Below are 16,966 nucleotides of genomic sequence, written 5' to 3'. Positions count from 1 at the left end.
TATGGCTCCATACATCAAAACTGTTAAATACATTGAACAATCTAGCAGCTTTATGTGACTGCTGTGGGTAACCCTCTCTCTTCCTTAATTTTGAATACTTTCCTCTCATTGGATGGAATTGCCTTACTTCTTTTTTTGGCCTGCCCAGTCCAGGTCACAAATTTGAATTTGATTACTAAAATAATTCTCAACAGGGCTGAGATGGTGGCTTAGCAGATAAAAGTTATTGCTGCACAAGTGTGAGGACCTGAGTTCAAGTCCCCAGCACCTGGAGAAAAGCCAAGATGACTCTGTATCAGGAACCCCAATGCAGTTAAGGACAAGAGAGGAGGTTGTAAGATCTTGAAATCGGTCTACCTCCAGGTTCAGTGGACACCCTGCTTTAAGGGAATAAGGTGCAAAGAACAAGACACCTATATGCTCTCCTTGTCTCTGCAAATTAAAGGGTGTGGGCACCCACAAACACACACACACACACACACACATGCATACATACCCCCCACCATCTATCTATCCATCCATTGTCCATCCATCCATTTAAAGACCCACCCATCCTTTCATCATTCAGCCACCATCCATCCATCACCTCAATAAGCAATAGCATGGCAACATCACTGGCCTGGAAGAGCTGGTGGAACAAGAAAGGTTCAAGCCATCTTATGATCTCAAAATATCCCTCAATGGCCATATTGCCCCTCCCACTCTGAAGGGCATCTTATCTCTACAAAGCATCGATTGCCAAGGATACCCACCTTGTGAACTTTAAACAGCACCTCACAGAGGTTATAGGCACGTTCTGCTCGTCCCCAATCCAGTGTGCTTACCTGAGGGAGGCAAACAAGACACATTTGTGCAGGAAGAGGAAGCTGCTTCAGCTAAGTATTCAAGCAGTTACCAGTGTGGAATGATCCTACATGTCTTGACTTAGATGCTCAACTTCCCTTGCCCTGGCTGACAATGCACCTTACAGTCTGTCATGGCTTCTGACTCTGTGTCTTGCCCTGGTGTGCAACGTAAACACATGAATACAAAGAACACTTTATTGAGACCAAACTGGTAATATGAGAAAGTTATACTCCTAGGGGGTAATTTTAGTTTAAATGCAGGTTTAACTCAATTAGATTTCAGTTAAAATGCAGAAAATGTAAGATGAGTATGAACGTGAGATGGATCAGTGTGACAACCAAGCAGACACACTATTGACTGGTCCTCAGTTCCTTGGCACTAAACTTCCTGGACTTTTATGCTTCAGAAATGAATAGAAAATTTACCTAATCAACTTACTTAAATATGTTTTTTTTTTGTCAGTTTGGCATACCACAGCTCATAACTATTTCCTTTTGGATGCTGTATTATGATTTATAATTTACACTCACACATATGACTTCTGAATTCAAATGTTTCTGGTAAAGATATATAAAATTCTCAGCAGTCTCTTCTGTTGACCAGGCACTTAGTCTTCCAGTCAGTAAACTTGAATAGGGGTTTTCTGTGCTGGCTTTGAGACGCTGAATCCACATGTGTTTAATCAGCTGGTGGCTTCCTAGCAATCATTCACCACACAAAATGCTGCCAAGGTACTTAGACACAAAGCCACTGATGCCAGAACCCTGGCTAATAGTGAGTTTGACATGGAAATAACATTGAGGTGTTACCATTTAACCTGTCATTGCTCCAGAGACAGCTCTCTGCCTCTGGAATGGAACAACAATAATAACAAATACTTGAAAAAGTAAAGCTTAATACAGAGCAAGTAGGATAAAAGTGTTAACATGAAACTTGGCTTTGGATCAACACTTGGGCTTGGCATGGCTTCTGGAATTGGCAGATGGTAGTCTTTGCTGTGTCATTCAGATTCAAAACCTCTAAGATTTTCGCACCCCTCCCCAATGCCAAGGTGCTCAAGGTACCCAAGACAGCACTGCCCTAACTCAAAGACAATGCCCACTGAGCTTGAAGCTGCTCCTGTCTTCCTGTCCTATAGGAACAGGAAGATGGGCCAGGGAGATGCAGACACTCCTCAGGGTAGAGCCTCAGGGCCATTGGTATTACTGGATAAAAATAAGTCACACATGGGCAGGCAGCATGCTCAACTTTCCCATTAGAGAAGTGTTGATTATTATGAGAGAATTAAAACAAAAAATGATTGAATACACAATTCAGAGACACGCTCCCTTAGCAGCTGATGTGATGTTTAACTATGCGTTATACATATTCATAATTTCGCCTTCTCAAAAAGTAGTTTGTAAAAGAAGCTTTTTCCTCATGTCGTTATTTTTTTTTCTTCAGAAACAAAATATGAATGGTAGCTCAGTATTTCAGTGTGTAGGTTCACCATGTTTGTAAGCCTGACCTTTGTGCTGAACATTTTAGACTGCGGTTACATCTTAATCATTCTAACAGTGCCATGATTATCACATTATGGCCGTTATGTCCTGGCATCCTGTTGCATCCAAGGCATCTTCATTATCAGCTCGTCATCAGTAGATGGCGGAATAGCCTCCCTTGTATGTTCTAAGGTAAGGGAGGGAGAGGTAGTGCTTCTTACTGTTGGCCAACTCCAGGCCTCCCTCTGCTGGACTCAGGGTATTGTCTGGTTACCCAAGTTCCTTCTGTCTTAGTGTTCCTACCAGGAGGTCATGCCACTGATGCTCCCAGCTTGTGTTACGCATAGATCACGGCCTGTCGCTCCTCATCTTAGTCACTGTGATGGGTTCAGGGGAGAAACCTTGTCCAGAGATAGAGATGAGATAGAAAATACTCAGACTTCTAAGGAGAGACACTTCATCAACGGACTTGGGGCAAATGCACCACCTGAGCATTGCTGGAAGTCACAGCAGGCCTCAAAGACTTTGGTTGCTGACAGTCTCTTAACATTGATTCCTCTGTTATAACAACATGTCACACAGATGCAGAATGACCCAAATGGGGGAGCTAGGGGGCGATATGGCTGCCCTCTATCTCCTGCTTTTTCTGTAAACCTATGACTCTCTAAAATCAGATTGCTTAAAAAAAACAGCTCTTTCTCTTTGTTCCCTTCCCTCAGGTGGCCTGGACTTCATGCCCTCTTGCAGACTTCTCAGAGACTCGGACCTGAAGTCTCTCCTCATATCCGGAGAAGAGCCTCAGTAGCCACGTACTTGAGCTTTCACCTTTCACTCATCTAACACTGTTGGGTCTTGCTCACCTAGTGTACCCTGGTCTGCTGGGTAGCAGCAGGCCCTGGGCGAGGGCACAGGCAACCTGCGCAGAGAGGAGTGTGAGCTGAACCAGTAGTCAGACTTGATAGCCCGCAGCCAGCCTGGTTCTAGCCTGTCCAGCAGCCCTTCCCTGCATGGCTGTGGTGTGGATGCTTCTACCCCAGCAGAAAAGCAAACAGGAGGAGTCTTTCAGTTGCTCCTTGCAGAAAACTATCATGAAAATATCTGTCACATTCTGCAGGTTTTCACTTTTTCTTTCCTTTTAAAAAACTTATTATAATCTATTCAGCTTACATCCCAATTGTTATGCCCTGGCTGTGTCTTCCCATTCCCACCCCCTCCCTCTTCTGCCCTGTTCCCCTCCCCTAGACTTCTGGCAGAAGGAGACCTCCTCCCACACCATACAACCACAGCCTATCAGGTCTTATCTGGATAGCCTGCTTCCACTTCCTCTGTGTGCCAGCCGGGCAGATGATATGATAGTGTATATAAGTGACCCCCAAAATTCCACCAAAGAACTCCTGCAGCTGATAAACACCTTCAGCAAAGTGGCTGGATACAAGATTAATTAAAAAAAAAAACAAACAAACCAGTAGCCCTTCTGTATATAAATGACAAATAGGCTGGGAAAGAACTTAGGGAAACTATACCCTTCTCAACAGCCACAATAATGTGAATTATCTTGATGTAATTCTAACCAAACAAGTGAAAGATTTGTATGAAGAATAACACTTCAAGTCTCTGAAGAAAGAAACTGAAGAAGATATGAGAAGATGAAAAGCTCTCCCATGCTCATGGATTGGGAGGAGCAACACAGTAAAAATGCCCGTCTTACTTTTTATTAGTTATATATAGCTCTAGAGCCTGGCTGTGAATCCTGAATTATGAACATAATAACCGTTTGGGTACATATCCCGATATCCACATGGCTCAAGTAGGAAACAGCTGACATGAGCAGCTATTTGACATATAGTATTTAAATATTCACAACCAGAATATAAGTGTGAAGTTCAAGGTCTCAGATCTGCCTGGTCAACAGGGCTGTGACAAAAGTGAGGGTCTGTGGGGCTCTGAAGTTTCCTGCCTTAGCGCCCAGGGTTGATGTCTTGAGTATAGCTGCTGCACCTGCCAAGCTCTCCAGGACAGAGGTCCTTAGCCCTGTCTGTGTTTCAGATGAAGCCCAGTGACCTGGGTTTTAATTTCTAAGTAAACTGGCATTAGTGCATCGGGAAAAACTCTAGTGGGGCAAGTGGGTGTCCCCCTTGGCTTCTCCTGATGCTTGTGAATAATAGATTCTCTGGTGACCCCAGAACTAATCCTTAGTGCCCACTGCTCTAAAGCTGCATGGCCGCACTGTTCTCCTGTCTGATGAATTTGTGAGGAAACTCTGAGACCTCCAAGCTTTTGAGAAGGAAAGGAAGACTGAAGGGCTAAAACTACTGTATTTACAGGCAGATGTGCATTTAATTATTGCTCTCTTTACAAAAGAATTGCTGGCTTTGCAAACCAGGTTCTCTGTGATGTCACTTCCTTAAGTGGAAGTGTCCCTTGTGCTGCAAGCACAACTTGTTTTCTGCTACGATGTTGCTCCCATGGTGCTTTTCTCAGGGAAAGCATGAGATGCAAACAGGGAAGGGGTGCTCAGTTCCACACGCTGAGCTATTGTCTAGCTGGCGTCTCTAGGAAGTGGCTTCACACGGCAGTCATCAGCCCTGACAGTGACTTCACCTGGTGATGGGGAGTCAAGATAAGCAGAGGCTAAACCAACCTCCTCAGAGTCCCAAAAAGTGTCTGCAGAGAGGACCACAAGGAGGCATTCATGTGAGATGAGGCTAAAGATTTCTAAATCATGTGACAATCTTGCTCCTCTGAACAATGGCACTTGATGACTTTCTTAGCTGTCTGGCCTTATGTGGCTTTCTGTAGAGCAGACATCTTGGACTATAGGATACACTATATTAGTATCTTTTATAGTTACTGTAGGATACAGGTCATATCAGAATGATACGGCAGTCCCACATTGGATATATTCTCATCTGCAGGCTTAACATAATTCAGTTCTTTCCAGATAAACTTTTACAAATGATAGAAACTATCTGCCTAATTGACATTCTTCAAATCACTGCTAACACTTCCTGCAGGCACAAGGGCCTTCACGACATAATTTATACACTAATGCTGCATGATGCTGTTGAAATGATTTCACAACCTTGGTTTTAACACATTTTAATGATGTTTGAAAACATGACTAGCTGAAGCATCACCTTTTACATTCCTATTTGCAAGTCAGAAATAAATATTCTATCAATGAAGGTGAGCAGAGTGAAGAGTGGGGCTGAGGGTCTCGGCGATGGAGGGCGGAGAACGGATGGTGAGGTGCATTCCATGCTGGACCCTACTTCTTCCTCAGCAGGACACCTCACTGTAAAGGCCCCCATAGCTTCCCCACACCCACCCTCTCCCCAAAGGAGCACAGAAACCAAGTATCCTTGAATGAAGGGCATTATGGTTTAACTCTTCCTAAATTTTCTGTAATGAGAAACTTTAGCTCCTTCCAGATTCCATTTCAAAACTCAGACAAGATATGTTGAGAACTACAGCTAAGTGAGTATTTTGACTTTTCTGCATTGTCTACCTTTCCTAAATGCTTATAACTGTCCCTTGGGATGAGGGCTGGACATTCTGTAACCACTTCAGGGAAGCTAGTGACAATCATTGAGGAACATTTGCAGAGTTTCTCCTCCCCAGAAGTCACTTGTGTAGCTTCAAACTCCTGGCACAGGAGACCCCATCTCCTTCCTCTAGAGGGGACGTGCTGACTTTCATGAGATGAGGTCCATGCTATGGAGAGATGGGTGTGTCCCCTACTTAGAGAGGAGTGACTTCGGAGCTCCCATCTAGAACTCAGATCTTTGCATCTGACGGTACCATGAGCACTGCTGGGCTCAGGCACTGGGGAACCTGACACTGGATGCTCTACATGTCATTAATGGCTTATCTCTTATCCAGGAGCTTCAAACTTCATGAAAGATTAAATAAACAATAATATATTTATTAAAACATAATGTTTTAGATTTGTGCAAAGCGAAGACTGTTATTAGAAATTACTAGCAATGCCAAAATATAAATCCAAGGCCCAGGAAACATATATAAATATTTAGGTATAAATTCACTTACCATATTGTGTGCATTGCTATGGCAACAAAAAGCTGTCTAATATTTAAAGCATGATTTTGGTCTTTCTAATTTTATGTGCTTCAGAGTCTTCAAATTTACTCATATAAGAAAGCCACCTTGTGTTCACTGCAGCCCAGTGGGATGTTCCAGTCAAGTGTTATTATCTCTGACATATGACTGGGGAATTTGTTGGATAAAGAATATAAATAAGTTGCCCCATGTATCTGGCTGGTAAGCGGAACAATTATGAAGAGAACCTGTAACTTCAAGTTATTAACCTGCAGCCAATTCCACTGAGACACAGAATAATTCTTCTTCATTGTACCATGCAATCTTTCCTATCTTGGTTTAAAATATACTTTGGCTATTGTGGACAAAAGATGGTTTGTTTAAAACATTTCATTTTGTCCAACACTATTCTATTATGTAAGGTAAAAAATTTATCTTTCTGCTTAACACATTGTCTAGGCTGCTTTCAGCTTTTTCCATCTTTATTTAGTAAAAAGGCTGTCCACCTTAGAGCGCACGGCAAGTGAAGGAACCTTGCCTCTGTCTCTAGAAACAGACAGGCATTGAAGTATGAAAACCCTGCTTTGATGGTCCAGCTTCTAAGCTGCTGTGTTTTACACTTTTGTCTTTACTTCTTCTTGCTGATGTTGTACAATATGGAATTAAGGCTTTCAAATTACTCACAAATTAACTCTAACCCCTGTCCTTTGCTGCCCTTCATTAGAAAGGGAAACAGCTGTTATGTCTACTTGCACTAGTGCAGCTGGCTGGGCAGTATGGTGGCAGCTGGGCATCGTAGCCGCCATCACACTGCCCTACACTATGTCCTGGACGTTCCTGCTAAGTAGAGCTGTTGTCTGATGGGGCCAGTGTACTTGGCCAAGAGCATGCGTGGATAGGCTTCCTCAATACATCCTCTTTCCTTCTCTTAGAGTCTAACATTTGGGAACATCTGTTTCCTCCTGGAAGTTGCTTCATGTTGATTTGAGGGCTTAAAGCACAAAATGCTTTTGAAACTTTGTTAGTTCCCCCCACCTAAAAATATCCAAAGGATTGTTTTTTTCCCTTTTATATCCCGTTTAGGGAGTTTTCTGATATTTCTAATTCATTGAGCACAGCTGTAGAGTTTTACTGTCTTCCCACTTAAGTGATTACCCAGCCAGTGACCATTTACCCAGCAGAGAGTGTCTGTGTAAGTCACCTCACCTCCTGACCAGCTGTGGCTTTATTATCATTTCACAGGGATAGCAATGACATCAGAGAATTGAAAACTATAGAACACATAAGGGCTGTACAAATGAAATTGGGATTGACATTGGGAGAAATATTTATTCATGCATCACATGGCCTTCACCATTTTGTATCTTTCAGCATAATTACCACAGGGAAGAAGGGAACTCCCTAGGCCTAGGGGAAGCATACAACACCATCACAGTAAAAGATTCAGACAGATGGTCAACATGCTCATGTGGTCCCCACTGTTAATATTTCCTGTATGATGCTGACATCACTATTCCTGTATCATAGCTGAGTAGTAGCGAAGGCTCTAAGGCTACTCAAAAATATTCACTTACTCTGGTAGACAAAAACCATATAAATCAATTTAGTAACTTTAAGGAACATCAGTTTACTTTAAGAAGAATTTAATCAGTGCTTATGCAAAAATGTAGGTGATTGTAATATGAGTAGGTTTACAACATAATATTTTTTAAAATAAAAAAAACAAACTTGTAATTAGACATATTGTTGTCCTAATCTGATCCTGGGAAAGGAAAAACTCATTCCTGAGAAAACCAGTGAAGCTAGCAGTATTCGTTAGTGAAGATATTTCCCCGCCTTAGCTTTTCATTTTATACAGGATGCACACCCTGAGGGAAGCTGAGTGAAGGGTGCAGCTTCTGCAAATATAACATCGTTCCAAGTATTACTGTTATTTTATCTCCTATTAACGGTAGAAGTTTATGTTACTATTTGTGTGGATTCTGACTTCTCAGAGATGTGGAACTAGCTTGTTTGCACTTACGGTGGTAATATTCTCAAAAGGAAAAGAAAAAAAATGTGAGTTTTTAGGCAGAGTGCTTACAACCCATTTGCTCAGCCTGAGACCGGTATGGGTAGGAAGTGGACAGCAGGCCTATAGAATGGCAGCACCTATTCTTACATTTATTTGATGAGTCCCACTAAAGCAGGCTGTTCGCTTTAATCAAACCTGGAAACTATGTGACCAAAGAATAGCTTTGGAAATTTTATTACTCAGACATTTAGTGAGAAATATCTAAAGAGAGGGGCTGTGTTTTGCTTTCACTACGTTTTGTATTCTTGAACCACATAACTCAACCCAAGAGTTGTCTGCATCCCACCTCTGCACCAGCTGATATATTTGAAGCACAAAATGCTACAGCCGTATCCTACTGGCTGAACTGAAAGACAGACATGGATCCTTTATGAGTTCGAAGTAGGTCACTTGTGCATCCCAACCACTGAGGTCTGGGGAAGGCCACGGATACCCAGCTGCCTCTGCCTTCTTCAAGGGCCCACTCTATCTGATGCCCATCTCACATGAATAGTTACAGCAACAGGCCCCTGCCCCCACCAGATGCAGAGGCACCCTTACCGGAGGACTGCTGAAAATGTAGAACGATGGGCCCTTCAGGGCCAAGAACTTGGGTCCGAAGGTCTGAGAGCTGTCGTTGGCATCTTGGAGCCGCTCACTTACCCACCCCATGTGCACCACCTGCAGAGGGAAACTGGAACATTAAACTAAGCCATGCCTTAATGAGAACATCCTAAGAGCACACTACTAACCACACTCAACATGCTCTGCTCCCTGACTTCAGCACAGCATGCCCAGAAAAGAGGGAGATCAAAGAAGTCCGGGTAAATCTTCAAGTTCTAACTCAAGTAGGCAGGATAGATGCATAAGGCAATTTGTGGCAAATACTCAGACCTTTGTAGGGTAAGGTGCTACACAGCAGTTGAGCTGTGGGCTTCTTTTATTTCTTTAAAATGTGGTGCTACAGTAGGGCTGGAGAGATGGCTCAGCTATTAAAGGTGAAAAGGACCACAACCCAAAGGGCAGAAGCGCAGTGTTGAATCACACTCTACGAGGAGTTGGTACTCCTGACTCTCTTATGTAGATGGAAAAATAGCTAATTATACTTAGTATATATGTATCATATATAGTAATATATATTATATATATAGTAACCATATATAGCATCATACAATGTAAAAAATGATAAAGGCTTTCCTTAGAGTTAACTAACTGTGAAGATAATATAAAACACAAGATTCCTACAACTCAGATAGTTTCAGTCTCCTTCCATGAAACGTAAACTACAGTATCAGAATGTGGCTCAGGTGTGTAATGGAAATAGTGATGCAATCTGATAATTCAGGGAGGCATGTCACCATGGTAAAGAACAACCCTCATACTTCCAAAACTTAGAGATGACACATAGTTTGTAGTAAATGGTATGAGTAACTTCAGTTTAATTTTCCCATTTCCCCATTTTGCCATTTCAAGGAAAACCAATTAGCTAATAAACAAACAAACAAACAAATAAATCTGTATTCAAGAAAATCCTAAACTAAGACAGAGTTCCCAACTTCCCCCACCTTCTTCCACTATTTTTAGCAGGGTCTTATGCTATAGTCCTGGCTGTGCCAGCATTTGCTTTGTCAACCATCCTGGCCTCAACCTCATAGATATATCTGCCTGATTTTGCCTCCCCAGTGCTGTGCTTAAAGGCATGCCCCACCATGTCTGGCTTCTCAGCACTTTGAATGATATCTCGTATGTACTATTTCAACCACATTACTCAGGGTCTTTCAGGGCTAAGGGCCTCGTGTCCAGTGTTTTAGGGCAGGGGCAGAAAGCTCACTAACAATCCCTATAGGCCGAAGAAGAGCAGCTCTGCATCAACGTTTAACCCTCCCCCCCCCCCCAACTCCTGGCAATATTTACTCTCACATGTGATAGACCTGCCCTTGAGGTCAAGATGTCAACTGGCAGATAAAATACAAGCAAGACAGGCTCTGGAGAATAGTAGCATTGGCTGAATATATATTGAATACAAATAACTGCCAATCCGATCTGTAACTTTGCCATTTATTAGAATTTGCATATACATATATAAGCAATGCACATGGATATTCAAGGGTGTGCAGTGCTTGTGTTTATGCATGCATGTAAAGCCCAGAAGACTCTCTGGGCTGGTCATTTCTCAGGTTCAATCTTCCTTGGTTTTTTGACACATGGTCTTAGACTGGCTTAGAAGTCAAGTCTGGTAGACTGACCAGCCTGCAAGCCCTAGGATTCTACGTGTCTCTGAAGCCCAGTGGGTTATAAGCACGTACACCATGTCAAGTTTACTTCTTACCAGCTGCGTGAATGATTCTCTAATGCCTGTGAGGCAAGCACCTCACCAGCTGAGCTATTCCCCAGCCTTAACTTTGTATTACATGTGTTCCTAAGTGAGTCGTCTCAATGTGATATGATAAGGTGACAATAATATTATTTCAAAAATTTCATGTGTAACTTGGGATGCCTTTAATACAGTTGGGCACTATTATAAATGGGAATAGAACCCACAGTATCTCATAACTATATGAATTTAATACTAGTCTTAGAAATGCCCCTGGCACAGGGTTTGCAGACAGAAGCAAAATGGTATTCATACTGTGAGAAAACTGCTGAAATTTATGTCCTTCTTGAGTGTCTCCTGGATTTGGCGACATTCCAGATAGAAAGCGTGATAGCAGTGGGGTCTTCTGTCTTCTTCCTCTTTGTATGGCCATATACATTGCACTGAGCTCTGAGTAGGAATGTGGCCCACAGCCACAGAAGAGAGGACACTGACACTCACAGGTGCGTTAATGAGCATGGATAAAGGCAAGCACACAGGAGACGAACGGGCACTGTGGAGAGCTGGACGGCAAGTCAAGGCTGAAGGTGTGGGTTCGGGATTCCCGGCTGACGCAGAAACGCTGTCATCTTTACCTTCCCTCAGCAGCAGAATTCAGACAAGGCTGAACTATGCTTGGATTCCAGTTCATTCGAGGGCCACCATGGGTCGTGAGAGCTACAGGTATTAGCTGGGAACCCAGTTGCCGCCTCTGGAAGTGCTGTAACCAGCGTTTGGCTCTCCTTGCCTGCTCTGTCCTTCACTCCATCGGTGCCTGAGTGATGCTGGTCTCTCCGCACTTGGTCAGTACCATGCCAGGCACATAATTCAACAAGAGTTCCATATGAGGAGTGGCCAAGATGCTGCTGCTCTAGCCACGGTGACAGCTCAGGTTAGTGAGACTGTGAATCGCCAATTAGCTGGATATGAACTTAATTAAATCCCATGTGTAATTTAATTCTGCCTAGATAGCATAGAAGTTATAGCTTTGCCATTATTCAGAGCACTGGCTGCCTTGTGAATCTTTTTAATGCATGCGTAGCTAGTTCATAAATAATCTACGGGTAGCTAATCTTATCTCTTACATTATGGATGTTTTAATGACTTGCTGCATGTTGTAAGAAGTGTACATCACACTTTCACGAATGCTGGCCTGATGGTATTATGCAGCATAATTAACTGGGGACCCAGGGCTTCACCACATTCTCACATCTATCTGTTCTGCTATCGTTTCTGTGCAAACTCCTTGTTTTCGCTGGCTCAGTGTGGATACTTGGTAAAGCCTACACCAGATTGTCACTACATGCCTGTTTTGTCTTCTGCCTGAAAAGCCAGTTTCCTGTGCTACTTACACTATCCTTGGAGTGTCAATCAAGTCAAGGCATTGTCAGCTTCCTGAATTGAAATTCAAGTTAGAAATTTTAGAAGAAATTTATTTTGGAAATAAAGGTGCTTGTAGTTGTATTGGGGTGAATGCACTTTGGCTCTCATTTTGCTGAGAGAGTTCTTTGTGCTTATTGTCATTAGGTTTATGGTGTGTGTGTGTATGCGTGTGCGTGTGTGTGTGTGTGTGTGTGTGTGTGTGCATGTGTGTGTGCATGCAGGTCAGAGGTCAACAATGGGTATCATTTCTCAAGGCTGTCCATCTTTTCGTTTTTTTAAAAGGGGTTCCTTATTGGCCTGGAATTCACTAAGACCAGACTGGCTGGCCAGTGATCAGCAGGGGTGGGTGGGAGGTGTCTTTTGGCCTCTGCCTCCTTAATGCTGCAATATAAACACAATCCACCATGCTTGGCTTTTTTATTTTAATGTAAGTTTTGAGGACCAAACTCATGTCTTTATGCTTGCAAGGCAAGCACTTTACAAACGAAGGCATCTCCTCAGCTCAGCTTGCTCTTTGTTTTAGATAACAGTCCTCCACTTTGAGCAACAATTTATAATGTTAAATGCCAGGTGTAAGAATCTACGCTCTGTGCTTTTTGTACCAGCCTCTTTTGTACCTTTTTTCCTTTTTATATCAGTGTTAGCAGCTGTTAGATGCTATGCTGCACAGTTTTATGTCAACTTGACAGGTGCTGAAGTCGTCTGAGAGGAGGGAAACTTAATTTTTAAAATGCCTCCATAAAATCGGGCTGCAGGCAAGCTTCTAGAGCACTGTCTTAACTAGCAATTGATGGGAGAGGGCCTAGCCCATTGTGGTTGGTGCCACCCCTGGGCTTGTGGTCCTGGTTCTATAATAAAGCAGGCTGAACAAGCCATGAGGAGCAAGCTAGTAAGTCCACGTCTCCATGGCCTCTGCAATAGCTCTTACAAATTTAAGTCCAGAAGCAAAAGTATGCATAAATAAAATCACAGAAAATAAAACTTCAGATTTGGATTGCCCAACATGACTTTGTTTTGCTGACCAGATGAAGAAATTGAGGCCCAGGTACCAGGTTGTTCGACATTTCTGCCACAGAAGGTCATAGCTGGCCTTAGACTCAGTCTTTCACCAAGCAGGGTTAGTCTAATGTCACGTCAGCCAAGTGTGACATGTGGTTGAATCACCACAGCAAGCTCATGCCTCTGAGGTGAAAGGTAAACCATGTAGCACCTGTGGGCTCCTCAAAGAACCTGCAGTCCCCAGCGTTGTCATCTCACTGTAGGCCCCTGATATCCAGTGACAGGAAGAGGTGATTTTCAAAGTAAAGTAAACGTGTTTGGTCGATAGACCGGTATTCTTTCTGTGTAGGCAAGACATTGTATCCACCTGCAAACTCCACCATTCCCTGAAGCAATCCAGATTCCTGTCCTGGACACACCACTTGTCGGTGGCTCCCTGGAACCCACTAGCCTCTCCACTGCAGGAGACCTGTGGTTTCCACTTTGTTTATCATGAACAATCTCTCCTGTGGTCCGAGAGACCCCAGCGGGCAGCAGAGTCCTGTAGCCCCCACTGGACTGGCTGAAGGAGCTGAGGAGCAAGGACCACATCACTTCCTGCCATCTTTGATGGGGGCTGACTCCCCGAGTATAGACTCTTAGAGATGCTTCAGGGTTCTGAGAGGCTAATAGAATTCAATTTCAAAAACAGCAAGTCATTTGTGAAAAACAGCAACAACACAAACTCAGTTCTACCTCTCACCAGCACCAGATAAATTGAGAAAACTGTTACCCGTGAACCAAGTGGAGGTGTCTTAATGGAAACACTTATAAGAAATTTATCTTCAAACTGCAAACTTTAGCAGGAATATAATATTTTAATGTGGGAAGAGACAGAGTGAATGCTACTCTAGTTTGATGACATTTATGGAAGTATTACTCATAAAATAGCTAACCCCTCATTAAGCTATGTAAAACAAAACAGTTGATGATTAATTTATGAAATATTGAAAGTAGCAACTTTTATCTAGAAGAACTATTGTCAGTATATAAAATGTTGACTAAAAGGCCCGATTACAGCACAGACTAAATTAATTGTCTTTCTCAGTCAACACTGAATTGAGAGAGGAATGTTCTCCTGGGTGCCGTTGCCTTGAATTTGGATTCTGATGCTAAGCAGTGTTTAAAGAGCATTCATAAGCACCAGTTGGAATAAGAGGGATACATTGGTATTAGTTTTCTTGAGGCTATAAACATGCTTCTGAAAAACTATGAAAGATGGAGTTCAGATACCCGCGGACTGTAAATGAGTTTCCCCTCATATGTCCAGGCTAATACATGGCTAGTAAGCTTTCCAGGAGAGGGAGGGCCAGGAGTACTCACTAAGCTGATGTTTAAGAGGGGCCTGCCACTGGGAGCCTTGCCCTCAGCAATGCACCATGTGAGGTCTCTACCTAGAGTGGGGTGACAGAATCTCACCCACCAGCATTTTCACCTGCCAGGCCAGCATCTCTTCATAGCCACAGCGACATATAGAGAAGGATGTTGGAAACTGAATTTCACCTCTTTGTTGAGGATTCTGCAAGGTTGATTTGGTCGTAGAGAGTTGGGATGTTGCAGATCCAGAGCCAAATTATCTTAATTCCTCTTTAGCTTCCTTAATAACCATTCATGGCTCCCTCCGTGTTCGATCTTTGCGACTGCTGCCATCTCCACAGCTAATAATGTCACCAGACAACATGTGAAACCTACAGTTTAGATTTTTCCAACTCTGCTATATATAACCTACCTGGTGCTCATGTCACTGTATTTGAAAAGTACCTCGACTTATAAATTTCTCTGTTTTGTTACGATAAAAATTTCATGAAACTGTTACCCAGCTGGACTATGGTATTTAGGGTGTGGGACTTCCACCTGCATTTGTGGGTGATGGCTACTGCAATGTGGCTCCAGAATAAACCCTCGTGTTCCCTTTGAGATGAGAACTATGCTGTTGAGTCAACAACATCATAAAACAAAATGATCCGCAGTCACACAGGCCTTTCTCTATCCTAAATCCCCTCTGGGCTCCACAGTCCTGGCTAAACCCTCTTCAGATCACATTTTCTACTGAACACAACCCACAGACAACACTTATCTCAGTAAACACGGGCAATCGGAACAGTCGCCCAGTGTGTTCCCAAATAAATAAGCTTTGAGTTCACACATGGGACAGAGTCTAGCCAATTCAGTATGTTTCTCATTGGCGTTCTATCTACGTTTCACATAAGGAAGCAGCCACTTTGGGGGGGTCTGTTATCCTCCTGAGCTGAAGGCACACACACCTACCTGGTCACAGGGAGAGCAGCATTTATTTGCCATTTTCATCTGTGGAGGGAAGACAGCAAGGGGTCAGTGTGCCACACACGTTAATGCCTTCATTTTTCAGCTTGTCTAAATGGCAGCTGAAATTAATCAGCCCAGGAAAACTTGACCAGAAATGACTTTCCTTAATGCCGTGCTTTTCCTCAGATCAGAGCAAACACAAGTTTATCACAGTAATTCTCAAAGCAGGAGAAGACTGAAACAAACAAACAAACAAACAAACAAACAAAAAAAGAGCATAGGCACACTAAGGCTGCCATCCCAGAATGCCAGCCCTTGAAGTGAGGGCAGCTGTGAGATGACAGATGACGCTTAAACTTTACCTTGCAGAAAAAAAATTAAGGCAGGTGGCCTCTATGCTGTACCACATTGGTGAATTACATTGACTGATGCCCACGGTGGGCAGTCCATCTTTTACTTATCCCTCCGACCCTTGTAGGTGTCACTTTCAGTACTTTGATCAGTGAAGAGATGGAAGTTCAGAGGAATGCACACTCAAGACTGTGAGTCCACATCTCTGCTCTGCCACGCTGCCCAGGGGTCACCCATGCAAGCCACCCAATCAGGAGAACCCTATATCCACTGGCATTTCTTCAAATGTCAGTCCATCCCCATGTCTCTCCCTTTTGTTTGTTTGTTTATCTATTTAGTTGTTTAATATAAAAAAAAACCCCTCTATCCATCCAGACCATAGGGATTCAAAGCATGGAATATTAAAACTAAGAAGGAAGGCAGGTGTTTGTTTATATAGTAGCAGGAATATGGCTCTTGTGTCATCAGAGTGGAAAGTGCACATATCACTGCATCCCTAAATGTCTCGGCTTATTCGACAACTTCTGTCCAGCAATGGCCAGGACAAGGCAGGAGATGAGGAATGAGGGGACAGCGGGCACTCAGCTGTGTGATAAAGGGTATCACAGGCTGCACCAGGCTGCCAAGAGCAGATAATGGAGTGTAGAGCAACATACAGCATGGGTGTTGGGAGGGAGTGAAGACGGGCTCGCGGCTGACCCTTTGGCTATGGGCTGATCCTGCCATAGCTCCATGGCCACAGCCTCAGCACTTCAGGAGCGACTAACAAGGGTTGGTGCTCTCCTCTCCAGTCCATCTCTGGTTATTCTTTCTTTTACAAATCTTGCTGACTCTGAACATTAAACATACCACCTGGGGCACAGAATGCTTCTTTCTGGCCCAGATGCCTTCAGTGAGACACACTACGTGGTTAGGTATGTTCTTTTTTATTTTTTTTTTAAATAAATGTTCATGGTTGGTGTGTGTGTGTATGTGTGTGTGTGTGTATGCATGTGTGTGTAAATGTCTGTGCTCCTGTATATGTGTGCACATACTTGGGGAGGCAGAAGAAAACCAGGGTGTATGTATCATTTAGTCGTTTATCCAGATAAAAATGCTACATTGTATTAAGACATTTGTACACACACACACACACTC

General features: G+C 43.2%; 1 protein-coding gene across 3 annotated transcripts in view; it reads right to left on the bottom strand.

The window, feature by feature from the left end:
- SNTG2 (syntrophin gamma 2) overlaps positions 1 to 16,966 on the bottom strand; it is a 206,709-nt gene that overhangs the window by 55,451 nt on the left and 134,292 nt on the right. For all 3 annotated transcript variants that reach the window (XM_084791712.1, XM_084791713.1, XM_084791714.1), the window contains exons 11-13: positions 15,482 to 15,520; positions 9,001 to 9,120; positions 753 to 824 (exon numbers count right to left, since the gene is read on the bottom strand). In XM_084791712.1, coding sequence (XP_084647838.1) covers positions 753 to 824; positions 9,001 to 9,120; positions 15,482 to 15,520 — 231 coding nt within the window. The remainder of the gene's footprint in view (positions 1 to 752; positions 825 to 9,000; positions 9,121 to 15,481; positions 15,521 to 16,966) is intronic.

The sequence above is a fragment of the Acomys minous genome (genome assembly GCF_964271855.1).
Source record: "Acomys minous genome assembly, chromosome: 8".
Lineage (NCBI taxonomy): Eukaryota > Metazoa > Chordata > Mammalia > Rodentia > Muridae > Acomys > Acomys minous.
Note: the sequence above shows the minus strand (reverse complement) of the source record. Positions and strands in the feature narration are given on the sequence as shown.